The sequence below is a fragment of the Chiroxiphia lanceolata genome, chromosome 11 (genome assembly GCF_009829145.1).
Source record: "Chiroxiphia lanceolata isolate bChiLan1 chromosome 11, bChiLan1.pri, whole genome shotgun sequence".
Lineage (NCBI taxonomy): Eukaryota > Metazoa > Chordata > Aves > Passeriformes > Pipridae > Chiroxiphia > Chiroxiphia lanceolata.
Genome location: NC_045647.1, coordinates 19,205,103 through 19,232,109, shown reverse-complemented (window position 1 = coordinate 19,232,109; position 27,007 = coordinate 19,205,103). Strand labels below are relative to the sequence as shown.

Here is a 27,007-nt window from a genome sequence, read left to right as displayed (position 1 = left end):
TGTCCAAGGAAAAACTGGCACCTTGCTCTCCAGGTATAAATTGTGTTGAAGAGCTGGTGTGATGCAGCTGGACTGCTACCAGGTAGAGAAATCAGCCAAATGGTTCTGGGAACCCTACCTGGGGACAGAACAGTCGTTAAACTAGAGTATAAAACCAGATTTAATATTTCTAGGGGCCAATATCAAGTCATCTCAGAGGTCCTTTCCAACCTGGCTGATTCTATGATTCTGTTGATCTGGGAACATCTTTGTACTGATGGGGCAAACCTCAGCCTTGGGGCATTCTCCCTTCAGGGGCTTTTTGTGAGTTTGTTTTGTTGAATCTACTGGACAAACATAACTTAATGCTTTTTCATAGAATCCCTGACTGGTTGGAAGGGACCTTAAAGACCATTCATTCCACCCCCGGGCCATGGGCAGAGACACCTTTCACTAGAGCAGGGTGCTCAGGGCCCTGTCCAGCCTGGCCTGGAACACTGCCAGGGAGGTGCTCAAGACCAGGCTGGATGGAGCCCTTGGAGTACATGAGTATTTTGGAGAGTAGATGAGAAATGAAGATGTAATTTCAGGACGACTTGTCACCACTGCCACCAAAGCATTAAGTCCTACCCTTCTTTAACATGTACCAGGTACAAGTGTTTGCAAAGCTACTCAGTGACACACATTAAAACAGCCTGATCCAGGCCAAAAATAATCCAGGAAGAACTCATGGAACAACAGAGGACGGTTCTCCCTGAATAGGAGCACAAAGAATTAATTTTCTAGCTCTGCAGCAAACTTCATGCAAAGTATCCCGTTTCTCCCAGACAAAAATCGCTGTATATTTGGCCTCACGCTGAAAATCACTTTGGCAGACGACTTAAACCACAAAACCAAGAGGCAGAACACACAATTCCTTTTCTCTTTTATTGCTCCTGCCAATGTGACCACCTTTACGCAGGCACATTGCCTTCCTACATTAAACACTGTTTGATTAATCTGGAAGCAACGTTTTTTGCCCTCTACCCCCTCCTAAGGTTATCCAATTAACACACAGTTATCCTTTTAAGAAGTTCTCACATTTTCTCTTTAACTTCTTTTTTTTTTCTTCTCAGATCTGTGTAAAGGTTACTTGGCAAGATTACATGCATACGACGTTAAATGGAGACCAACCCACCACTAAAAGGTAATGCACATAGAACATAATACAGTACTTTGACATCATTTCAAATAAATACCCACATACAAATGTAGTACTTTTAAATGCAACAATATTTCTTATGAATCAATACTGTAACAGAAGATGGAAATATAAGTCCCCACATCTAGGAATAATAATGCTTTTTCCAGCAAACAGAAATCTCTTCCGCGCCGTCAATATTGGTTCAATTTGTCCTTTTTTTTTTGTTTTTTTGAGGAGCGGGAGGACTCCTCCCCCTCCAGCAAAGTACCAATTGAATCATTCCCAGGAGCCTCAACAAGCCCAGCAGGGCTGGCTGAGGCGCTTCCCCAGCGTTTCTGTTTGCTGAAGTCACACTTGGGTACAACATGCAAGAGGAGATGTGGATGTGCCGCGCCCGCACAGCGCCAGGACCGCGAGGTTCCCGTGCCCCTGCGCCACTCAGCTGTCCAGCGTGAGTCCATTTGGTTCCCGACCCGCAGTCGGGCTCGTTTAGCTTCGTGGTGTTGTTTGTTTGTTTGTTTGTTTCTCTCTACCCCTGAATTTGCACGATGAAATATCATTGACTAACAGAATTTTTTACAATTCCTCGAATATATAATCTCTCTAAGTAAGACTAGCGTTAAAAATGTGCGAAAGGGGAGTTCACTTTGCACTTATTGCTCCACATCTTTAATATAAATTCCAAACCCAGCCATTTCATTGCTCCTCAGTGACAGGACTTGGCCCAACGCTACTCTAAGAGTCTCCCTTCAAATGATCAAAGGCACTACTGGCAATAATGAGTGACAGAAAGGCGCTGATAGATAACACCCTATCATTGACCACTTTAGAATTTTTCTTTCTAAATGTACCACAATTTGGCACAATAAAATGAAAAAGTAACACAACAATTCCAATTTGGAATTTCACTGGTATAGTTGTATAAAATTCTGTTAATCAATAATACTTCAACTTCCTAAAACCCAGGAATTCTGGAATTTATAGGTAATACTACTTATTTAATATTTTTCAAGTGCCTATTACTGTTTTAACCAGAACAAAGTCAAGTTTTCTTCTTGTTACATTGAACTATTCCTAAGAATAATAATACAATATGAAAAAAACCCCAGAATTTGAATACCCTGGATTTCTTAATGAACATGGCAGTTAAAAAGAAAATCAGTAATTTAAACATATAAAGCTTAACATTTTATAATAATAAAAAAAGATGCTGAAGCACAGCACATAGTTTAGCAGAGCTCCTGTTTTTTGTTGAAACTCTTTTCTAATCACAATCTAGAGCCCCCCCAAAATCTCTGCCACATGCTGATATATAATTCATAAATCACAAGTTCCAAATTGGAGAGAGACTATGAGCACAAACCACTGCATTTATATAAACTCTTCTACATAAGGAATTAAAGAAGCTAAAGAAAAATATCAAAAGTGCACAGGTTTAACAATCAGGTAAAAAAAATGAGCATCTGCAATGAAATAAATTCCCCCATCCGACATTTCTAGGAGAGCACACACTAACATGGTTACATTTGAAGTAGGTTTCTTCAGCACTTGTAAGGTTTCTTACTGCAGCAGCACTTATAAGTAAAGCTTGTTTTTCATAGCTTCAGGCAGAAAGGGAAGGTTTCAGGTAGTATATAGGAAAAGGTGTTTTCAAAAGTTAGGATCAGGTCAGTGGTTTCCACTCTGCAATGGGCCACCACTTTGAACCAGAGTGAGGAAGGCTAAGAAATGCTGTTGCACTGTTGGAAAGGCCTTCTCCAGGGACTACTCTACAGCTGAAAAATGGAAAAATAAAATAGCATTAGAAAAAAAAAATATCAGTGTTTATTTCTCAATTAAAAGAACTGAAAACACAAACCTATGTGCAGGTTAGTTGGCTGAGGGTCTGTTAGCTGGCTGGGGGAGCAGCAGCCAGGCCACCTTCCCAGCTGGGTGAACAAGGCTCTATGGGCTCAGCCTGGAAGCAACAGCTTTGCAGAAAGAAGGATTCTTACAAGTACTGAATAAAGCTTTGCTGTTCAAGCACGAGTTAACAGCCATGGGTGCACAGGAAATGTTTTCAGTGAAGCTTTAGGTTCTCCAGAAACATGCAGGTCAGTGTGTCATGCAGGCCTATGCAGAGAACCATCCAGAAGGAGCCTGCTCGCAGAGGTAGGTGATGGCTTAAGGAATTTTCCATGCTTTATCCCAACCCATTAAGACTGATAGGAAAGACTTAACACAGCAAATGAATGTCTCAAAAAAAAAAAAATCAAGAATTAAAAGACTCAGTCTTAAATATTCTCTAAAAATACAAACAGCAGGATCAAGTCACTTTACACTGTCCCTCAGTTCTTTTCCTAACAGGATGAACCATAATGGTGACAGACTCGAAGAGCAGCCAGGCTGGCTTTTGTGGCTTTTAAAAGATTCACAGAAATGACTGAAGGTGGAAAGGACCACTAAGGTTATTGGGCTAATAGCAGAACTGTTCATACTTGGAACTGAAAGAATGAGCCCAGTCTGACAGCAATAGTCACCTATCTGGTAACACCGAAATCTTTACAGAAAATTCCAGATAATTTGAAAAAAAAAAACCCTAACAATGCATTCAATTATGCAACCTAACAGTGCATTCTCCAGTTTATCTTTTTGCCATTAGTATTTTGCAAAAATACTGTCATTAGAGACATGGAAGCAGTGAAAACTGTTTTAAAGCTCCCTACCATAGCGGAAGCAGAATTGTAACTGTGTCTATTGAAGCAGAGAAGGTTAGCACTCAAACACCTGCTTTCACCAAGTATTTTTAAAATGTACTTAATGCAGGAATGAGAAGAATAAAGGCCTTTTGGAAGATTGTGCAGCAAAGAAGAGAAAAGCAGGATTGAAAATTGTAAAAGATGCCTCTTCTAAAATATCAAACCTGCTATTTAGCAATATTAAAGCTCAAATTCAGGAGAATTCAGTGTTTTCTAAAAAAAAGTAATAACAGACACACAGGGCCCAGTTTCTAAACCCAGAATTGCAGTTTGTTTAAACTTCCCAAGCAGTGATGTTTGAGCAACATATGAGAACTGAATCACTTGGGTTTTTTTTCCTCCTCTCCGTATCAATAAACACAATTCTGGCTCTGGGTGGTGGCATTCCCACGGTTCCCAGCTTTGCAGCAAAGTTCCATTTGTTTAAAGTCTCACTGTATGAATTTTTAGAAGACTTCTCCCCCCCCCCCCCTCCAATACCCTGAAATATCTGGGAAGCCAAAATCTCACGTGGTTTTCCCTCGAGTGGGAAAGCCAGCTGTGCTGTTTATTACCTTCTGTTAGCACTGGGATGTCTCCTGACTACGCAGAGGCAGCGCGGGAGCAAGGGCTGAGCATCTACGGGGCCGGGGGAGAGGAGCAGAACCACAGCACAGGGTTAGAATGGCTTTAGGGACTGCTTTTTAGTAACACTACAGGCATACAAAAGTCTTTGAAACAGAGTACAAAATGAACAGGGCTTTACATTAAAATAAAAGTCTGAGGCTAGGCACTTTGAAACTCCGGGTTAAACAAAGATCTGTGCCTTGCAGGGCGCTCCACAAATTTTCCACAATTTTAGAAGCAACGTTTTCAATCTTTTTTTTCTCTTATGCAGGCACCAATTATGAAGTACACTTTTAGACTATCAAACTTACTGTAATTAAGTGGCTAAAAAGGCCCCTTAACAGTTCAAAAGCAGACAAAGGTTTATTTGTTTTTAAAGATTAATATGTATACTAAGCTACTTCACAAATCATTCTTAGCAGGATGATCTGGTTCAATTTCCCGTGCCTCTAATGTAGAGCCCTGTGAAACACGTGCTTGCACACGGAATGCAATATCTTCTGTGCACCTTAAAAAAAATGATCAGAGCTCTGCAATGTTACCTAGTTAGGTTAATACTGAAAGCTGTTTGTGACCAACAATGCTAGACCATAGTCACATCAATTCTACACATACATGTTGTGTGGCTACAGTGATACCTCAAACAGGTTCTTTCCAAAGTGTTATGCTTGCAAAGAGCAACATGAAACCACAAAGGTCCTTTCAAGACATCATTTCTTCAAGTGGAACTGTGTACCAGGTAGGATCCCAAATCTTAAACCTTTTAAGTTTTATATCAGATGGGGAAAATATTGCATATTTTTAATATAAATGTGCAAGTTTCTTCTGGTTATCCCTCTGAAAAGAGGGGAACAGGGCATAAATAATGTACCCTACCAAGTGTTTTTCTAGCTTTTATAGCCTATAAAAGCTTTAGGACTTTGGTCAGTGGTGATACGACAGCAACTTTTTAACATCTCTCACAACAGGCAAATTGTTTGATTCCAGTTTCCAAATACTCTCTAATTTTGATGTTTGCTTTTCACCACTTCATAAGCCACAATAACAAGGAAGGTTTTCTGTTTGTTTCTGCCTGTGAAAGCATTTACTGAAGTATGCTGCAACCCTGGAGAAAGGATCACATTTGTGCTATACAAACTACAACTAGTAACACCAGATATACTCTATCGGGTGTACTCTTAACATTAACCATAAACAGCAAAACCCAGACATGTTAATTGTGGAAAAAGCTAGTTCCTTTCCACTATTAACTTGTTAATAGCATCCCCATACTTATGCATTAGTTACAGTTAAGAACACCATAATACAATCAGTATTACCTGGTTCCACAACATACTAGTACAAGTCAACTCACTGCGACGTTAGATAGTGGGGATTTATGCTGACAGTTACAGCATAAAATAAGATGCAGAATATGATTTTTTTTTTTTCCTAGACACCTGTCCTAGTCACAATAGATTTTATATTTCTCACTATAGAACACCTGGTTGTTCAGGACAGACCCTTCAGCCCTGTCTCCGCAGGACCGAATGTGACTTACGCTGGGGTTACTGCCCTTGGCTTTGGAGGCGGATTTTGTGCGCACCCTTTTGGACTGCTCGTGGTCCAGCTCCAGGTGCTCCAGGCGCTGGGTCAAGGCCAGTTTCTGCTGGATTGCCATCCGGAGCAAGGAGTTCAGAGTCTTCTTTTCATCCTCGGCCGCCGCGAGTTGCCGCTGCATTTCATCCAGCTGCGTGACGTACTCGTCACACCTGCAACGAGACACAGCAGCCTTTAGCAAGCCCGGCCCCACTGGAAGCCACAAACCCCTGGTGTCCAGCCTGTACCAGCAGTGCAGCCACTTGCACACACACCCTTAAAGGGGAACTTCATCAAACCTGTAGGAAACCACGTTTTCACAGGGTTCTTAAAATGCCACGCTCAGCACTCCAAGTGCTTTCAAGATGGAGTATAATTCAGAGCCTCCTTGGAGGATGGAAGTGTGGAGTTTGATGTGTCTGAAGGGCAGTGAGATGTCCTCTGACAGCGAGTACAACCCACGCAGTCACATTACTTTTGTCTCTGCTTTACAGAGATCCCAGTGGTTCTAAGCTTCAGGCTGTAAAGGGTCTGAAGGGAGCAGCAGGAACGCTGTGAAATGGCCAGTGCTAAAATGGCCACTAACACCAGCTGATGAGCACCTGACCTTTGCCATTCCTTACTTTACACAGAGTCCAAATAACAGATCTCCAGTGGTGACTGAACACCAACTGTTAAAAATAAGCATCTATAAAATTCTACTTTAACCCACTCTGATTCCTAACGTAAGAATTCTACAAATAGTCGATGTTTTCTCAATAACGAGTGGTCTTTATATAATTGTTTTTGCCATTGAAACCTATTTTAAAACAATTAAAGGAACTGAGTGTTGCTGGCAAGGCTTTGGTGAAGCTATATGAATGCCTCAAGCTGTTCTATCTACAGTCATTGCCACTGAGCCTGGAAGCTGCTTAGCTTGCACCACGAAAAACTTAAAAAATTAATGTCTTTTTGTGTAGATGCATATTTACTGCACAGAGGCAGTTATGCATATGGGTAGAGAAATAAATATTCATAGGTACCAGCTGGAATTTACAATGGCCCTTTACAACTTCTTCATAAAAACAAAAGTATCAGCGGAGAAGTTCCTTTTAATATTGAAATGGAAGAGCCCTTGACTTTAAGGGATATTTATTGTCATTAAGTAACATAAAGCAGACTGGAAAAAAAACCCACTATGAAAAAAACCTTCATTGATATGCAGATTCATCAGCTGTGCTCATACTATCAAGCCTCTAATTCTGCTCTCCCCGACTTTACATAGCAGGATTAGGCCTATATTCCTAAATATATTTGCTTGGGAAGAGAAAAAGGAAAAAGAAAAAACCCCTAGAATTTTATTTTTGAATACACATGGAGATTAACCAGTAGCCTAGAAATATCCATATAAAACTGCATGAACTATAACTGTGCTGCAACTTCAGAGACCAAGAGGTTTTGGTGAGTTTGGGACCCCCATATGCACAGGAATCTGTCCCCTCACATCTCTGGGCACCCTGCTCTGGAGTTCTCACAGCCTATCCCACACTGTGCAGCCCAGAGGAAAACCACCCTGTGAGGGGTTTTTCTTTTGAAGAAAACAAACCCAGGGACCCTTAACTTGCTGGAAGCCCAGCACCTGCCAGATGGACTGACAGGGCACAACCAACCCCTCCACCCCAGGCAGCAGAAGCAGACTCAGGGCCAGATCTTGTCCCATAAACCCATTTAAGTTCTAGAGAGGAACACAGACTGAAATAGCCCTGAGAAGTCTAAAAAGGGCATAACAGTCTCTGAGGGAGGGCAGCACCATCTCCAGAAGGAGGGCATGGCCACAAAACTGAACAGCTCAAAGCACCTGGTGACCCTGTGCCCTGCTGCTCCAGAGGATTAGAGAGGTGTTTTCTTCCCTTAGGAGTGGGAAGGAGGCACAGGCTAAAGATTCCTGGGAGGCCTGAGGGCTGTGAGGTTTCCCTCCAGCTTTCACACACACTCGTGACATTTGAGGTGAAAAGCCAAGTCTGGTTATATCAAAAGTGACCTTTTTCTGCCCACACTTCAAATCTGGTTCCTTCCAAGCTCCACTGCTGCAAACCAGGGGAATGTCCAGACAGAGTTACCAGTTCCTTGAGGAACAGAATGCGACTGCTGCAGGAAAATATGATCTGGTACTAGAGTGGGCTGTCCCTGCTCCCCTTGTTTCATTCTCACTATTACTCTCCCAAAAGATCTGGACAAGGTGAAATTATAAGGAGGTTTTTCCTCCCCTTTTCCAGCTTCTTTCTTGTGAATCAAAACATATCCACTTTTTTTGGTACAGACGGGGCCCTAAAACTTTTAGCTCAGTGAAGCAGTGTCAGGACTGCTGCTATCTATTGATTTGATTGGCACCAGAGAGGTGCTAATCCAAGCCAGACATGGCAAGGGGGCAGATCTCTTCCCCCCACCCCATTTAGAACAAGAAGAGATGATGAAGAGGTAACAAAACTCTGGCAGTAAAGCAGAGCAGGGACTGCCCACGTGGTCTTGCTCATGTTCTGATATCACTCCTGCCTCCTGATCAAGCACAGCCAGTTGTGCCAAAGCCAGTGGCTGACTGGTGACACAGACAGATGCCTGGCAGAGTTTAGAAGGCAATGAAGTCTTTCCTATGTGAGCCAAGCTATAATTAAAGCCAGGATTTTGACTCCAAAAGATTATTGTAGCAAGTCATTAACTCATCAAGCTTCCTGTTAGCACAAAGATTTACAACATCAAATAACTGTGCCTAGAAATGACAAGGTATTCACTGTTTCAAATACCTAAATTAGCTTTTTTTTTTCCCCTCCTTAGTTTTCCATAAAATTATATTCAGGGAGTTTTTACTTCCTTTCACACCCAAGGGAGGTGTTATCAGTAGCAGCTGCAGTTTTTAACTGTACCTGAGCAACTCTTGTCACCTACATAGGAAGGGACTGGGCAGAGGCAGGAGTATGAACTACTCTGCCTACGCCCTGCCCTGTGTCCTGAACCTGGTTTGCTGATCTTTAAGCCAAAAGGAATCATACAGCCTCAAAACTGAAACCTTGTCCTAGTGCAAGCACGGCTGTCCAGGGTCAGAGAACACCACTGTGCAAAGCACAGCAATTATTCACTGGAACAAAGGGTAAAGAAGTTCCCTAAAAGTGGCTGTAGAAGCTGCATGCAGAGGTGGACTGGGATCTGCCCCACTTCCTTCCTTCCTTCCTTCCTTCCTGCTGCTTGCTGACTCCCAATTTAATTTTCTTAACCCCCCCAAACCCCAACAATGTAGCCTCCCTAAGCATCTAAGACAGCACAGCCTCTGGCACTGCTTTAGCTGGCAGCAGCAGCTCTGCCAGCACATCTCTGTGCTGTGTGTGTGTATATTTTCACTGCTCTGCAGATAGAATAATAAAAGCTCCTTCCCTTTTACAATTCCATTTGCTAGCTGCTAAGCTACTTCCCAGCTGTGCATCCAATAAAGTCAGAATAGAAGATGTCTTTGTTTTAAAAACACCTTTGAAAGAAAATAATGAACCTTTCATGCGTTTAGGAAGGATATGAAATTAGCATAAGCCTGTTGTACTTTCACACATTCACAACTTTAAGTGGATAGTGAACACAAGGCTTTAATGTTGCCCATTTTCTTACTGTTGGCAATTAACAACAACAACAAGAAGCTTAAGGAAACTTCAACTAGATTTTTAAAACGACCGTCAGCTAAAACAAATATCTACAAAGAGGAAATAAATATCCTAAGTGTTAAATATAATGATGAGAAAATAAATACTCTAAAACACTCTCTGAAGCCAAATTACTGAAAAACCTAACAATGGTTTGTGGCATTTTCCAAAGCTGCACACCACTGCTTCCCACAAACACCAGTTGTGCCTTATTCTACAGACCAGTTTATGTAAGATTTAGCATGTACTAGTTTTAATACCATTTATAGCTGAATTCACCAGTAAATCAAGGTCTGTTTCAGGGGAAAAAAAAAAAAAAAAAGTGATGTAACCAAATGCACCTGGGCATAATTATACTTTTCCCTCTCCTCTGCAATCAATGAGAACCACGTGACAACTTCCAAGGAAGCAAGACAGACGTGACTGAAGAAGGCATTAGAGAGAAGCATCAGCTTCTTCCACCTTGAGAGATTAGACTGTCAATGCACATAAGAAATTCAAACATGGAGGATTAAAATCACAATTTTTCAGCTTTATTAAAAACTGGGAAATGTATTAGCAAAGACACAGTCAAAATGAGATGTAAATGAGCACTGACTGCATTCAGCTGTAAGAGATCAGCCATGTGCTGTTTCTAACTCTTTATATTAGTAATTCATATGAAAGACTGATTTTTAACATCTTCCTCCCACCTTCCCCTTAACCCGACCCCTGGTGAAAACCAGCTCATCTGCAGAGAAAGAGATAATCTGTGTTCCCAGAGGAACACAGGGGAGAAGGTTACGGCAGCAACAAAGCGACAGAAGCTCCTTTCACAAGGGCTCTTCTGCTCTGCCTTGTGTGGCACATGTGGTGCACCAGAGATGGGCTCCTCAGCACCCAGGGGAGATTTGGAGCCAGTCTGTACACCATTTGGATGTTGAAGTGGAAGAACAGAAGGTGGTTATTAGGGACTGACAGCAGAGGACAGGCCTGTCTTCAGAAACCAGATCATTTCTATGATCTCACGCAATCTGCCTGAGCTGGTCTCCTCTGGAGGAACTCAAAATGGCAGAAGCTCAAGCATGTCTGTGAGAGCACCTCCAAGTCTCTGTAAACACCTCTAGTAAACACTCTACACAGAAATTCTACTTCACAGAACAGACAGAGAATAAACAGAAGGAATAATATGTGGTTTCCCACACTAATATTCTCCAGGTCTTGGTATTCCCAGGTGCAGGGTCACTGGAGTGAATCTACTTCTGCTTTAAATCCTTTCCTCACAACACCCCAGATTTAGGCAGTTTACAGTTACAGAGAAGCAACTTCAAGGGAATGGAAACCTTTAGCCAACTCCTAATTTGTGATTACTTCCTCAGTACCTTGCACCAAAAAAACTCACCTGACTTGTATTATTTGAAATAAATAAAACCTGTGCCTTTATTTGTGTAATTTACTGTGATTTTCATTATGAACAGAGATGGTTTATATCCATCTATAGTTTTCTAGAACCTTCATAATCAGCCATGTGTAATCAAAGTGTGTTAGGAAAAGCTAACAAAGAAGGTAATCAGACCACAAATCTCTCCTGTAGTTTGAAACATATGGGAAGAATTACCTTCTGCACTGAGAAGAGCAACCAGCCTCTCAGGGCAGGACACTACAGCTCTTCCCAATTTCCACCAATAAGGTGGAAATCTCTCAAGGAGAGATGATAAACTTCTATGGCAAAGTTGCTCCTCCTAGAATTCAAAAGAAAATGCCTTTCTTTTTTATGTTTAAAGGTTAAAAGTAATAGTCTTATGCCACTAGATTAGAAGTGTAAAGCTATCACACATGCAGAACATTTTCCCCAGTTCTTCACTGAAGGAGTGGCAGGGGGTGGAGGATCTAATCCCAAACTCATGTCATCTCTCTCCACCCCACCCAAACTGTGCATGTGCTTTGCTTTTTACAGCCTACCAGCACTGACACCTCCTAGGAATTGCCAAACAAAACCAAGACTTGCCAATCTAAAACACCAGGGAGACAAGTAACTGCTACTGCAGTGATGCCCCATATTTTACAGTAACTCACTTTCCACTTTGGTTAAAACCAAAAGGGCAGACAGCTGCCTAACAAGAGCTGGCACAGTCTTTACTCTGAGGAGTTCTCTGCACCACTAATATTTCATATTCATCCTAAACAGCAGTGACCAAGCAGAGCACCAGGCACATGGGAATGTGGTGTGGACACAGCCACTCCAACAAATCCCTGGGAGAAGAGTGCTGCAACCCCAGTCCAGGGTCTGTCTACAAGGGGCACCTCCACCAAGGCTGAGTCTCAACATAACCAGCATTTCTTGTAGCAGACATTTTAATTGCCAGACACAGAGTCTAGAGCAGGCACATCAGTGCTGTAAACATGAGTATGTGCATGACATCCCTCGTGGGTTTTGTAGCATGCCTATAGGACAGTGAATGCCTTTGTCCTGCCTGGATGTCTCCTTCCTTTCATGTGGGTGCAGGCAGCCCAGACCTTTTTTGTCTCCAGACATCATTCATCACTTCTAGACCTAGCACCAGAAATAGGAGGCAAATGCTGTTACTCCCATCTGGGAATCCCATTCTGGAAATTTTTAAAGTCACATTTTCTGTGTCTGGCTCCTCTGACCATTTATCCTATGGGATATTTTTAGAAAAGTTGAATACTTTACCATGTGGAGTCCACTGCCAAGACCCTTTAGCTGTAACTCTCAATCCTGTTCTCCACGTGAATTTAAACTCCTCTATATTCTGCAGGCCTTTGATGTCCACAAACACAAGAATATTTTCCCAAATGCTTTGAATTCTTGGAAAACTGACAAGAGTGGGATTCCAGGCTAATGTATGTATTCATCTGAAACACCTTTTCTCTATTAGAGAACGACAGCTCGCTGCTAGTTCCATATGTTGTAATCATGATTTTGTTTCTCTATCAAAAGTACAATCTTGTCATTTTAATCTCTTGTTACATGCTCTCAGTTTTTCCAGTATGTTCTATCAGCTGCCACTTGTCCCCTTGCTGACTTGTTGTAGTTTGTCTCTCCCTTTATTTACTGTTTATGAAACACTGGAACATGGGGATAGCCATTAATTACATCTAGGCACATTTGTTTTCTGCTTTCCAAAGCCTTCTGCTCTGCTAGAAGGCTTTTATTTCACTTTAGAATAAAATTCTTTATTTCTTTATTTTAGAAGAATGAGAAATGTCTTGTTCTCTTACTTCCATTGCTTATTCTCAGTCTCTGGAAGAGAACCAGAGACTACATGAACAGCAAAGCTGAGAAGCCAGTGCCTTTCACCAGAGGAGTGAAGTTGTATCCTAAGTCACTTCTCAGAGCCAGTGTAAGTCTTACCAGGGTTTATTAGTGCAACTTCATATGAATGTAATTGTTTGGTTTTAGCCTCCTTTACTTCATCCTGCACTGGCTGCAACCTGTCACACAGGAGGTCCTTCTAAAGAGAAGTGATTTTGGTATCCTCCATGAGTGCATGTAGGACTGAGCATGCAAGGTGAAGAGACAAGACACTTGTAGGCTATATCAAAAGACAGAAAACCAGCAAGAAAACAACAGGGAAGAGAAAAGCCAAACCCCATGTTGTACTTGCACTGTGTATGGTTTCTGCCATTCTCTATATTTAGTAGAATTTTTGGAAGGATGCTTACTCAAATTCTAGCAAATTAAACTCAAGGAAAACACTAGCATAACAAAATAAAATAACCTTTGCTTTTTAAAATGCAAAATTTGTGTTCGAACTGTCTCCTTGCTTAATCCATGACAAGTTTTCCCAGTGCATCCTTTCCTTGGCTGTGAAGGGATGGCCATGCTGGCCTCCTGCCCTGCATCTAATCATCCTTCAAGGACTTGAACCTGAATTGGTGGTGGATGAAATCTGTGGAGCTGTGCTTCATCAGCACTGGCAGTGCACTCTGGAAAATGCAGCTTCAGAGGTGTTCTCCAAACAACTAGCAGAAACCTACACTTTTCTTCCTCTCTTCTTCCTCACTGAAAATTTATACAAAACAAACCTCACGCTGAAATTTCAAGTCAGATTTTCTCTCATCTGTTTTGCCTCTATTTTTTCCCCTGCAATCAATTTTAAGAAACCTGAGGTCAGATTTGCCTGTAAGGTTGAAGAATACATTGCTTACAGGCAACCCAGAAACATATCTTGACCTACAAGACATGGAAATCATGCTTCCCTCCTGCCCTAAATCATTAGAAAACTGGATATATTCACTTCAAGTTCCCTCAAAGCACTTGGGAGCAGCTCTTTGTCTAGCAAAGAAAGGAATCAGTCTTTCTTCTGACAATATTTAAGAGGAGGATGAATTAATTTATGTCAAATTTGCCACTAACCCTCCTGCTCACACTTAAGTAGGGATTTATATTCTCCTGTGTTAAAAAAATCTTCCAATTTCCTTAGCCTACTAAATGGCAGTTTAAAAACAATAATAATGCAAAACCTACCATCAAATACATTTTGGAGGTCAAATATTTTTGCCAGGAAAAACAAGCACCAGCTGCTGGCTCTCTGCTCACTCTGAAATGACATGAATAGCCCCAAACCCTGCTCTGGGACCCCCTGTTCACACTCACTGCTTTACCCCTAATTGGTGCTGGTGGTCACATTAAACATTGCAGGGCATTGGTCACAGTAAACTCAACACTCAACACCTTGAAAGTAGCCTCTTGGTTCATATATACTTGAACAAAGACCCAAGTGAAGTGAGTTAACTGCAAATAGGTGTGCTTTGTACATTACTCATATCTTGACTTATTCCTCTGTATGACAACTCCATTTTAGGCACACAGTGCTGTCTAGGGTGCTGCAGCAGTCCCTCAGTGCTGGGAGCTGTTAATCTGTGCTGTGCAAGCCTTCCCTTGTCTCCAGCAGAGCTCTTATTGTACTTCCATTACTTATTAAAAATAGCTGGTGGTATTGTCAAATTAGTGGGATTAACCTACTTTAAAAAGGAAATTAGGTCAGTTACTATATTCATGCCCAGCCTCCAACTCTCATGTATTGTTACAGCTCTCTTGCATCCTACAAAATGGGAGTTTTCCTGTGGAAAATACATATTTTCTTTGTTCCACACTTGAACACAACAGCGAAGCAAACATGGAGGGGTAAAGGCTCCAGCCCTCCTTATCAGTCTCTGTGGGTACAAACCTCTTGGCTGTTGAGAGGTCCTCCATTTGCAGGCTGCTTGCGACAGTGAAGACAAATTAGCCTGTTACATTCCTCTGATATTTGAAACACACCTAAAAATCACACTCCAAAACAGTTTTTGAGCTTATCTCCACTAAAGCACCTAGGAACACCCCTTCCAAACCCACCTCAACTGAAATGGAGACTTGGATGAAACAGCCACTGAGAGGAATGCACTTGGCCAACCACCAAGCTACTAATGCTCCCTGACCAGGGATCAGGAGGGGAAGGGGTGACAACACCCTACAGTACTAGGTCATAAATTCAGAAATTACAATTGTTCATTTGCATCTCCAAACAGAGCTCACTCCTCCTCTATTCACCCACGACTCCCTGTGAGAGCACATCAGGACACAGCTCCTGAGTCTGTTCCTTTCAGGAAAACTTCTATTCTGCCTCCGATTTCCCCATGCCAAGGAATCTTTGTTACTGTCTTCCCAGGAAAAGGGCAAGATTGACTTCTAGAGTAAAACATCAAGAGAAAGACAGAGAGAGAATCACCCCTCTGGCACTTCTCTGAGAATTCTTCCTCTCCAAACCAGTTCACGACCACCCTCTCATACCGAGGCAGGAAAATCAACATACTGCAGTTAGGTGGAAGTTAGCCACCTGGCCATCTGGATCTAGGAAAAATAACTGGAAGTTAACTGTATGCTTTTTCTTTTTCTTCCAGTTTCAAGCTGATCTACAACTAACAAAGAGATTGCTATTTCTGTATATTAATTACACTCCAGAAAAGGAGAGAGAGAGGAAAGAAAGTAGGACAGACTGCACAGGCCATTCCTTTCCCTGGCAGAACGAGCTGCCAGTTAAACCTTTAGCATTCCTTGGTATCCATTTCACTTTCCATGATTACTGCATGCATAGATACTGCTGAGAAAGGCAGAATCACAAGGAAGCCAAAGATTACTCAAGGAACATGAGAGCTCCTGTAGAAGCACCCCCAAAAATGACTGCACAGAAAAGTCTCAGGAATCCTCATCTGCATCCTCATGATTCCTTACCACGGTGCTCCTCAGCAGGTGACAGAGAAAAACCTTTTGTGGCTTTTTGTTTTGTTTAGTTTTTTCCAAGTGTCCAGAGAGGGCAGAGAAGGAAGCAGCACAGAGCACATATAGACTCCCCCATCCCTGTGGCTTAGCCTAAAACCAGGTGTCTAGGTTACGTTAAACAGCATCCTAAGGCAACGCCTGGAAAGCACTTAGGGATGTGTGGCAAATCAACACTGCCAGGGCTGTGCCTGTGAATCCTACTGAGATGAAACTGCCCATTTTTAGATAAAGGTTTCTCTTTTCCTGTTTCCCAGGACTATCTCTGCACAGGAGCAAAACTGAATGCTCCTGAGCTGGGAAGCAGACCCACAATGTGGAACATGGTATTGCCTCAACACTCCCCAAAAGAATTCTGTATGCAAGAAGAAGGAATCAATGACAGCAGCATGCACAGCAAAACAGCATTTATCACTGCTACAGCACATGGCATGTCATGTGCTGGGACATGTTATGTGCTGTGTAATGTGCCATCACATGGCACATGCAGCACAACAAGGGAATCAGGCCCAGCTGGAATGGATTTGCGAAAGGAAGGTCCTGCTTGATCAACCTGATCTCCTTCTATGACACACTGACCCACTTAGTAGATGAGGGAAAGGCTGTGAATATGTCTACCTAGACTTCAGTAAAGTGTTTGGCACCATCTCCCATGGCATCCTCCCAGAAAAACTGTCTGCTTGTGGCTTGGATGGGTGGACTCTTCGATGGGTAAAAAACTGGCTGATGGCTGGGCCCAGACAGCTGTGGGGAATGGAGCTAAATCCAGTTGAGGTGCGTCACTAGTGCTGTTCCCCAGGACTCACTTCTGGGGCAGGTCCTGTTTAACACCTTTACTGATGATCTGGATGTGGGCACTGAGTGCACCCCCAGTAAATCTGCAGACAACACCAAGTTGTGTGGGAAGGTTGATTTGCTGGAGGGACCTGGACAGACTCGATCAATGGGCCGAGGACAACAGCATGAGGTTCAACAAGGCCAAGGGCTGGGTCCTGCACTGGGGTCACAACAACCCCTGCAGCTCCAGGCTGGGGGCAGAGAGGCTTGAGAGCTGTTTGGCACAAAGCAACTTGGGGGGACTGGTTGGCAGTGGCTGAACATGAGCCAGCAGTGCCCAGGTGCCCAAGAAGGCCAGTGGCATCATGGCCTGGATCAAGAATAGTGTAGCCAGCAGGACTAGGGAAGTGATCATCCCTCTGTACTCGGTACTGGTGAGGCTGCACCTCGAGTCCTGTGTTCAGTTCTGGGCCCCTCACTTTAAAAGAACACTGAGGGGCTGGAGTATGTCTGGAGTAGGGCAATAAGGCTTACAAAGGGTCTGGAAAACATGAGGAATGGCTGAGGGACCTGGCTTTGTTTAGACCCGAGGAGGCTCAGGGGGGACCTCATCACTCTCTACAGCTCTTGGACAGGAGATTGTATGAGTGAGACTGGTCTCTTCTACCATGCCTGCAGTGAGAGGACAAGAGTAAACGGCCTTAAGCTGAGACAGGGGAGATTTACATTAGATATAAAAAAAAAAAATTTCCCTGTTAGTGTGGTCAGGCATTGGAATAAGTTGCCCAGGGAGCTGGTGATGTCGTGTTCAAGAACGTCTGGATCTGGCACCAGGTGATATGGTTTGGTAGCTACAGTGGCAGTGCTGGGTGGAGGGTTGGACTTTATGACCTTCAAGGTTTCTTCCAACCTTGATAATTCTGTGATTCTATGTGTCAGCAGGGGTTTATGTCTCTTAACACCACAAAGCTTAACTTAAGCAGCAGAAGCAAGTTCCAAAGCCATAAGCAACCAAATCACCTCACACAGGTCAATGAAGTGATAGATTCCAGCTGCAGGATGGACAATCTAAGAATAATAATACATTTGCAACATCTTCACTCTTTTCTAGGTCATTAGGGTCAAGCAGAGTCACATTTTCAGTGCATAATAAACGCTCATTTTGCATTGTTAAATGTCACTCTTTCACAGAGCTAATGGCTTCAAGGACCAGTGATAATCTCCCACTCAAATTCAGTAAATATCACCACAACAGCTTGATGTTTTGTAGCAGCACATTATATCCCTGCATGTTCCTCATCAACAGGAGCATGTCACAGACACACACTGTAACAAGGATCTCGGGAAAAGGCACCCACCCCTCCACTCTCTGCAGGGGTGGGTGGGGAGGATGTCCAACTCTTCCCCACACCAGCAAGGAACGACGTTTTGCACAGTTCATATGTTTTTTTTTTTACCTTGTAGCAAACATTGCTCTCAGGGAAGAGAAGGTGGCGGCGTCTTCTTTCAAAGCCTTCAGCTCATTTCGCAGCTTCATCATGGTCTCTGTAACCATCGCCTTCTCGTTCTCATACTTGCTTTTTAAGTTGGCAAGGGCTACCTCTGCAGTCTGTTGGTGACCAGGAAGAATGGAAATGTAACATTTAATGAAACTCGTCACCAAATGGCTGGCTAAGAGATTTCTAATTGCTACTCACATAATGAAACATTTACTTTGTACTGGAATGTTAAACTTGTGGTCAACTTTCTTACACAGATAAAATAAAACTTCATTTCTGAACGTTGGGAACAAATATAGGAGCCTCCTACTCCCATTAACCATGCAGCAACATCAAGGAAGTTACAGAATATACATGTAGGGACACCTCCAACTACTATAATAAATTAAAGGTTTATATACTTCAACATAAAGGAATGAAACAGCCTATTTAGTATCTTGATATTTAAATGCATTTGCAGTTCTCTAACCCTTATATAGCATTTTGCCTATCTTATATTTGGGACACCTTTATTAAAATGTGCAAAAGAAAACTTAATGTATCAATCTTAAACAACACTATATACCTTCTTTTTTAAAAAAGACAACTTCAATTTCCATTGCTTTAACTGCAGAGGAGATGACAAGGCACATCACGTGGCATTTTAATGGCAGTTATTTTCATCTACTACACTGCTAACGTGTGTTGAATGTCACAGACCAATCCCCAAAGACTAATTTTATCTTTCACCCATTATTTTGACCATGTTCTTATACTCCATCCTCATCTTGGAAGGCTCTCTTTTATTTTGCAGTTTGAGAGAAAAGAGTACTTAAGCTTCAGAACTCTTTAAAGGTAACTACTAGAATTCTTTCAAGTGAAAAATAAGATTTACCTCTTCATTTTAGGTGTCTTACATTAAACATAACCTGATCTAATTCAGACAAACAATATATTGAAGTCTCAATAAAGTCTCATGAGTATGTGACAACTGAAGTCAGTTCCAGCTTTACAGAGCTGGGTGCCTCTAATGAACAGCCTCCTTCAGCCTCAGACTAGACAAACATCAGCACCCAAAGCCCCACAGAGCTGAGGGAATGGTAGTGTGACCTCAAAGATAAATTCCTTTGTGTTTCTGACCCAATCCCTGACATTGTGACCTTCACACCTGTAACACCTGGTTACCTGTTTGTTGGCCTTCAGCACAGTTCTCAGAGTTGCTATCTGTTCCCTCTTGGTGCTCAGCAGGGACTTCAGCTTCAGGATTTCTTCCATGAGGGTTTCCTTGTCCTTGTCCACGGCGGGCCCAAGTTCTTGAGTGGCGACACGCTGCCTGGACAGCTCGGTTGTTCTGTCCACAGCAGCCTGCAGGTGTTTGATCTGGTCCCGAATTATGGCGATCAGGTTGTAAATGTTCATCGGCTCCTTCCGAGGATCGGACACAGGGGATGGCAGAGATGACACCGGGGATGGGCTGCTGTCACCACTTCCATTCTCTGCCTTTCCCAGCTCAATAGTTAACAGCCCTTTAGAAAGAAGAATGGGAGACCTTCTTCCCTTGGCCTCTGGACTACTGCGCCCACCTTTACCTTCCTTGTAGTAGTCCAGCATCACTCTGTTTGGAGTTTCATTGTTGCACATGCAGACATGGTGGTATAAATTGGCCAGCTCTTCACTGAAGGTGACTAGTTCATCTTGGGCCACGCTGAGGCTGCCCTGTGTTTCTCCAGCAACATCACTGACTTTCTTCAGCTCCTTCTCCAGCCTGGCCACCTGTTCTCTGTCATGCCTACTTGACTTTTCCAGCGAGGTGATCTTTTCAGTGAGAGCTTGGTTCTCGGTCTCATATCTACTCTTCTCTTCCTCATATTTAGACTCACATTCTTTATATTTGGCCTTCAAATTTTTGAGCTCTTCTTTTAGGTCAGTAGTTTCTGCCATGGCCACCTTGTACTTGCACTCCAGGATCTCTGGCCCATTGATGTCAACCTCATAATAGTCTCCATCTTCGTGGCTGTCTCGGTCCTTCTCGTTGTCAAGGGCAGACTGATGCTCCTTGCTGGCCTGGAGCTTCTTCATGGCATTCAGGTTTTCAGTGAGCCTGCCAACTTTCTCATGCTGCTCTGAGAGGGCCCCCCGTGTATTTTCCAGCTGCTTCTGAGATTCCTGTAGCGTTGTTAACAAGTTTACCTTTTCTCTTTCCATCTGAAATGCGGGAACACAGACATTTACATGAAGGGAACTGTATCACTTAAATGGTTTTATTCTAAGAGACAGCAACTTAGCCAAGGGTCCATATGGTTACAGTGATCCAATCACTTGCACATTATGGAAAAGGCTATATAATGTGTTCTAAAATTATCTCAAGTACAGTGTTCACTGCCAATTCTTTCTCATTTCCTCTTTAAAATAAATGCACATTTTCACACATTTATTCCCTAGCTGACGGTCTCATTGTAAAAACATCGTTTCAGCTAAAGACAAGATAAAGTTTATTGGTATCAAATAAACATTACAAAACGTGCAGCTAGTCTATGGGGAAAGCTTGGAACTTCATGAAAGACTCAGAAATATCAAAACATTTAACATCCTCAAATTCTAGATCAATCAAAGCCTTCACAAATACAGTATGAACTCTATGGTGGTCACACGAGATATTGAAAAGACCAAAATTACACCCCAAACAAACTCTAGGAGCTATTTGGGAGCACGCAATTCTTAAGGAAACCCGTTTACCTGCACGAGCTGCTGTTTCAGCTTCTGGATTTCAGAAATGTTTAACTCACTCAGAAGATCTGAAACCAGACTTGGGGCCGGAGGGAAGCTTTCGTTTTTCTTGGGCGTTGAAGTGCTGTTCTTGCCGTTGCTGAGTTTGCTGAGGCAGTTCTGTTCAAAGCCGTTCATGATTTCGTCGTTGTTGGGCTCCGTGGCTTCGTCGCTGAACTTCAGCCCATCCAAAGAGATGTTCAGGTGGCTGTTGTACATGGAATCGTTGATGTTCATGTAGTGGGACAGCTCCTTCCGAAGGTTGTTCTTCTGCTCCCGCTCCGTCTTCAGCGTCTCCAAGGCCTCCTCCAGCTGGCGCTCGGAGATCTCCTTCAGGCGGATGGCATCTTCCAGCTGGCTGTTGAGAAACTCAGTTTCCTCTTCAAGCCTTTTGATTTCATGTTTCAGGCCTTCAAACTCCACCTGGAGATACCACAAATGGAGGGGAAAAAGCCTTTAAAGAAAATGTGCCTGCCTGCAAGGCATTTTGCTTTTGAATTTCACTGAAATGTGAAATTCACTTTTTTAATTTCTGGAGTCTAGTTTTGGCACTGTGACTGCGCCAAAAAACATGGCTTATGGAATTTACCCTCACAGAGACCATGGACTAAAATTACCAAGCAAACTGTCAAATGAGCTGATCTATTCCAGCTTAATGAGGACAGATGGGAGATACAGTGTGTGATACAGAGGCATCCCAAAACAGGCCTTCCTAGCACAGCATGCAAACATTTTCTCTGTTTAATTAACAAATTCCCTGGCCAACCTTCCCACAAAGTCAAGCTCCACATTTCCCAAACCCAGCATAGCAAAGCTATGCTTCTGACACTGTGCTGCACTGCCAGTAGAACACAGCACTGGGTTAAAACTGCAATCAAGCTCTGCTTTTATACATTCAAAATAAAATGTTTTATCGTTTTTCTCATCATCGTTTCAGCACATCTTGAGAGGGCTACAGTTCAGACTCTACGCTTCAGACTCACACTGATGAGTTTGATGACATGCTATTATGTTTTTACCTGTAAAACTGCATTTTTAAAAATCTCTCTTGCACTGAAATTATGAACATCAACGATTAATGTGAAATTTTGAATCACTTGGGGGAAGTAGGGAGGAAGAAAGCTTAAAGAATATTTTTCCTTGCCCTGAAAGAAAGGAAATCATACCACATGATATATGACACTATTTATTTTTGCCAATTGCTACATGAATTTTAGATGCCAACATAGAGCAATCTGGGAGTGCTGTACCACACCCAACTTACAAACCAGGAATCAAGCATGTTATGTTAATTCAGTGATGCAAGTTAAGCCTGGGAAAACTTGATGGCTGCTTTTAGTTATGTCAGCAGGATAATTAAAAGTTCATCAAATAAAGTTCTTTGAGGTAGAAAATTAAATAATCCATTGTCATGAAACAAATGAGCTCTGGATTCTGTATACAGCCACTAAGATAAAATATTTCAGATTGCAGTCTATTTTCAGAGATTCCAGAACACAAACACAGCAGTCAATAACTACTAGCAACTATCAGGATAGCATCTGAGGTCAGGTTTGGCTCAGCCCAGAATGGCAGCATATCTGAATATGAATATTGTTATTTTAGAACATGGACATGGAGCTGGGAACTTTCACTCGCTGTTCTGAGTATGATGAACGAGACAAAGAAGGTAAAACCCAAAAGAACTACATAGATTCAATTTTACCAGCTCCCTCTCTCTTCCAGCCTTCATCCAGAGCACGACAGACCCTTTTGTCCCCATAGCAGGATGTCAGGGCACCCAAAATTAGACCAAATATATGCAGATGAGAACAGGTCCACCCTGGAACCCCATTTTGGGCAGCAAAATAGAATTATACCTGAAGATGAATAAAATGCATTCAATGTCCCAAATATCTGGCTGGGCAGGGCAGTTTTCATTCAGAACACTGAAGGACTTCTGCAGCAAATCCTAAAGAGCTTTTACTATGTGCTGACTATAACAGATGGTATTAACACTGCTGTTTTCGAGCATTATCATGGAATTGTAGAATCAAAGAATGGTTTGGGTTGGGAGGGACCTTAAAGCTCATCTTGTTCCACCCTCCTGCCATGAGCAGGGACACCTTCCACCAGCCCAGGTTGCTCCAAGCCCCGTCCAACCTGGCCTTGGACACTCCCAGGGATCCAGGGGCAGCCACAGCTTCTCTGGGCAACCTGGGCCAGGGCATTCCCACCCTCACAGGGAAGAATTCCTTCCCAACATCCCATCTCACCCTGTCCTCTGGCAGTGGGAAGCCATTCCCCCTTGCCCTGTCCCTCCAGGCCCTTGTCCCAAGTCCCTCTCCAGCTCTCTTGGAGCCCCTTTAGGCACTGGAAGGGGCTCTGAGGTCTCCCCAAAGCCTTCTCTTCTCCAGGCTGATCAGCCCAGCTCTCTCATCCTGTCTCCAGAGCAGAGGGGATCCAGCCCTTGGAGCATCTTTGTGTTCTGTGCCAAAGACCACATAAAATCTAATTACCTCCACAAATGATAACTCAGGGAAATGCTTAAGAAGTTCCAAGAATGTAGTTTCCTAAAATTCTGAAAATAGGTGGAACTGTGCAATTAAATGTGACTTTTCAGACAAGCAGTCACAGAGGTGGGACAGTGTAGAGCAACTACAACAGTGGTGCAAATTTAGTGAAAGTAGCACAGAACTGGAGAGATAATGTAAGGATTAAGTAATAATTAAAACATATGTTCAGAAACACCCCCATTTCCAGATACTGTAGAAGAGGGAGGATGGATGGATGGACAGATAGATGGATGGAGAGGATTGTAAAGAGACACTGAAAAACTAGTGTAGCAAAAGGACTAAACCAAGTAACAAAACAGAGTGCTAGAGACTTTGCTTTCATCAGAGAGAGAGAAGGCAATGGAAGGACTTGGAGGTCAAAGTAGAGGCAATAAAGCATTATGGCTGTTATAAAACAGAGTCAGAAAGGACTTAAACATTTAGGGACAACTCTTGGTGCTAAAATATAGAGCTTTTAGTCTCAAAAGTAGTACAAACCTAAAGAAGTGGTTGGATGTTCAAACAAGACAGAACCATAATGTAACACAGGAACTAACTGGTGCTACCAAAGCAAACCTCACTGGTTGAAAAACTTGCCTGATTTTGCTTCAGGACAGACACTTGTTTCTGGAGACAGATGTTTTCCTCTTCTAGCTCAGTATAGTCTTGCAGCAAGCGTGCTTCTCGAAATTTATATTCCTTAATATCATCTCGCAGACGGGCCCTTTGGATCTCCACATTCTGGTTGACCTGGAAGAACAAACAAACCCCCAAATGATGGTGCTTTGGTCAGCTCAACTGAATTCCAAAATTTTATATCTTTCCTTATGTGCACTAATCAGTTATGTTCTACTGAAACAGAAACTCTTCCCCACACCCCTGAAATTACAGAAAACTAAGCCATTTATGTATTTATACATAATTAGATTTTTGTTTTCTTGCTTCTCTTACAACTGACTCAGAAAAAAAGTCCAGAAACAAGCACGGAAAGCAGCATTCCCACCTGTGTCGTCCCACTGGCTGCAAAGGACAGGCAAAAGCTTTCCAGACCAGAAGTTAGTGCCTAAATCTGTTCCCTCTTTAACAAGAACGGCCTTTTCACGAGAGAAAAACAGATTCAGATGACTCTAGATGTTCTTATTTGGACATGTATTTGCTGATGCTTTTCAACAGGTATTTTCTTTATGCCCAGAGCAATAATTTGAAAACGAGTTCTAAGGAATTCTTTCGGAGAGAGGCACTGAGTTAAAACTCAAATGAAATCCAAGATCTCAGGTAGAAAAAAACAGAAGCTTTGGTTGACTTATAAAGTCTTCCCTCCCCTCAGCCCCAAGACTTATGCAAGACCTTAAAAAAAGACTTAAAAAAATCACCACTGTTTCAAAATAGGTAAAAAGTAAAAACCAGTATGCTGGTGTAGTATGACCTTTGGATCTTTCATGAATATACACAGACACTTGAATAAATTGAGCTGGCACATATCCAGCTACAGGAATGGCTCACTGTACTTAGCTTTTATTTTTTCCAGTATTATTTTCCTTCAAGCCACGTCTTCAAAACACCTCATTAAAACAAAGTGAAAACTATGTTCTAAAACATCAACAGAGTTATTGATATAGGCAAACAGGCACTACAGTTGTTTTTACAGGAGGGATCCACACGAGTAACCACACAGGTACTGACAGGCACCTACAGCACATGGAGATAAGGGAATGTTTGCAGCAGGAGCGTGTGCCAAGACTTGAATCTGGCATGTCCACAGACACAGAATCACCTGCAACTGTTAAGACCAATAAATTTAAATTACAGCTCCCTCACATGTCATTTAAAGATTAGATTATATAAACTTGTCTGTTTATTTTTAGCAACAAAGAGCAGAGCAATACTTCCCGGCAGACTGAGAAGCCAAAACTGCTGCAACCAGACACTGCAGTACACCAAGGCAAATGATGAGTTGCTATATCCCACATTCCATGCCTAAGTAAGTGTTGGCTCTACCTTTGCACAAACCCAGGGCCGCAGGGAAAGCTGAAGGCTGACATGAGTTCACATCTTTATGTCTCCATAACAACTGCAATGGAGACCTCTTGCCTTTGGCAGAAAGAGCCTCCAGCCAGATAATCCATACTGTTTAACAGGATTGCAAGAGGCTGGATCAAACAAATCATCCCACTATTTTCCCCATTCCCAAGGGAAGACCTCCCACAAAGCTACTGGCGAGCTTCTCTCCCCACCATTCAGGCTGCTTTGCTCCTCTTCCTCCTTGGATGAGCTAATCTTTGTAGAGGTCAGTGCCTGAAGAAACCTTTGGAAACTGTCTGGTCTAAAGAAAGAATGGTTTCTGTCCAAGCCTGCCTGTTTCATTCAAGGCAACAGCAAGAGCTCATTATTTAACGTGAAAGTATTGTTGTGCTTGTCTGGCACAAGAAAAATCATTCTATTTCCATGTGTGTAGGAAGGCCAGGTTTAAAAATAGCTCCCTTGTTTCCTGACCGGGGAAGGGAGATCTAACCTAGATTTATTGGCTGTTTAGCAAGCTGTGCATTCAATTTGCTCTCAGCATTCTCCTGTCAAATAAATGTGCATGCTTGCAAGCTGCAAGGTTCAACTGGGTGCCACGTGATCTTGTATGACTGACCAAATGGTGGGATTTTTCTGCAGGATAGAGAAGCTAAAGCTACTACATCCTTCCTTGATCAGGTTTTTCTATTACCCATACAGAAAGTGGTATTTGTGTGATTTAAGACAGACACACACACACTGCATATGTTCTCCCAGGTGGTGTTTCACATGGTCTCTAGAAAAGGTGGGGAGTTCGAACGTTCCTTTGACCCTTGTTGCTTCAGTGGCTCAGGGGCATCTTCCTTCCTCCTCTGCCCTGAGCACCCTCTGAGCACAGGGGAGAAGAGGGGCTGGAACACACAGGAATGTCTGGCCAGGCACTTGGCTGTAGCAGGTCACACCTCCACCCAAAGCAGATCACACAGTGGCAATGATATATTAAACTGCTGTGTGGAGAACTCATAGCCATAAAATCCCTCTGAGTGTTATTCTACCTGACAAACCCCTCAGATTCTCAACCCAGAGAACATTCCCACTATGCAGAACCCTCCCATCCATCCTGCCTAAGAAAAGACTATGATCTGTAAGAGATTTTGCCTGATCTAAAGGCCACAGACTGCCTTGTTCCTGCTGCTAGAGAGACTGCCTTCAGCATTTGCACCCTCTCAGCTCTGCCTCAGAAGGGTTCTGCAAGAGACTCCTCTGAGTAGCACTGGTACTAGAAAGAGCAGGAATTCCTTCAGGACCAGTCTGAATTCACCCTTGCCTGCATGTCAAAAGCACAACTACTGTCCTGCAACACTGCTAGAAGCCTGCTTTTTCTAGGACACTCCAGCATATAAACGTTACGTGTAATTTGACCCTAAGAATTATAAGAATTGA

At 42.7% G+C, this 27,007-nt stretch overlaps 1 protein-coding gene across 6 annotated transcripts in view; it reads right to left on the bottom strand.

Moving 5' to 3' along the window:
- Positions 1 to 27,007, bottom strand: part of BICD2 (BICD cargo adaptor 2) — a 79,032-nt gene that overhangs the window by 302 nt on the left and 51,723 nt on the right. Inside the window, exons 3-9 of one of the 6 annotated variants that reach the window (XM_032699354.1) lie at positions 24,161 to 24,313; positions 21,000 to 21,452; positions 19,449 to 20,468; positions 18,243 to 18,394; positions 6,047 to 6,257; positions 4,455 to 4,518; positions 904 to 2,937 (exon numbers count right to left, since the gene is read on the bottom strand). In XM_032699354.1, coding sequence (XP_032555245.1) covers positions 4,483 to 4,518; positions 6,047 to 6,257; positions 18,243 to 18,394; positions 19,449 to 20,468; positions 21,000 to 21,452; positions 24,161 to 24,313 — 2,025 coding nt within the window. In that variant the 3' untranslated portion in view covers positions 904 to 2,937; positions 4,455 to 4,482. Of the gene's footprint in view, positions 1 to 903; positions 6,258 to 18,242; positions 18,395 to 19,448; positions 20,469 to 20,999; positions 21,453 to 24,160; positions 24,314 to 27,007 lie in introns of those variants that run through there. The other 5 variants (XM_032699355.1, XM_032699352.1, XM_032699356.1 and 2 more) reach the window with 5 other exon arrangements.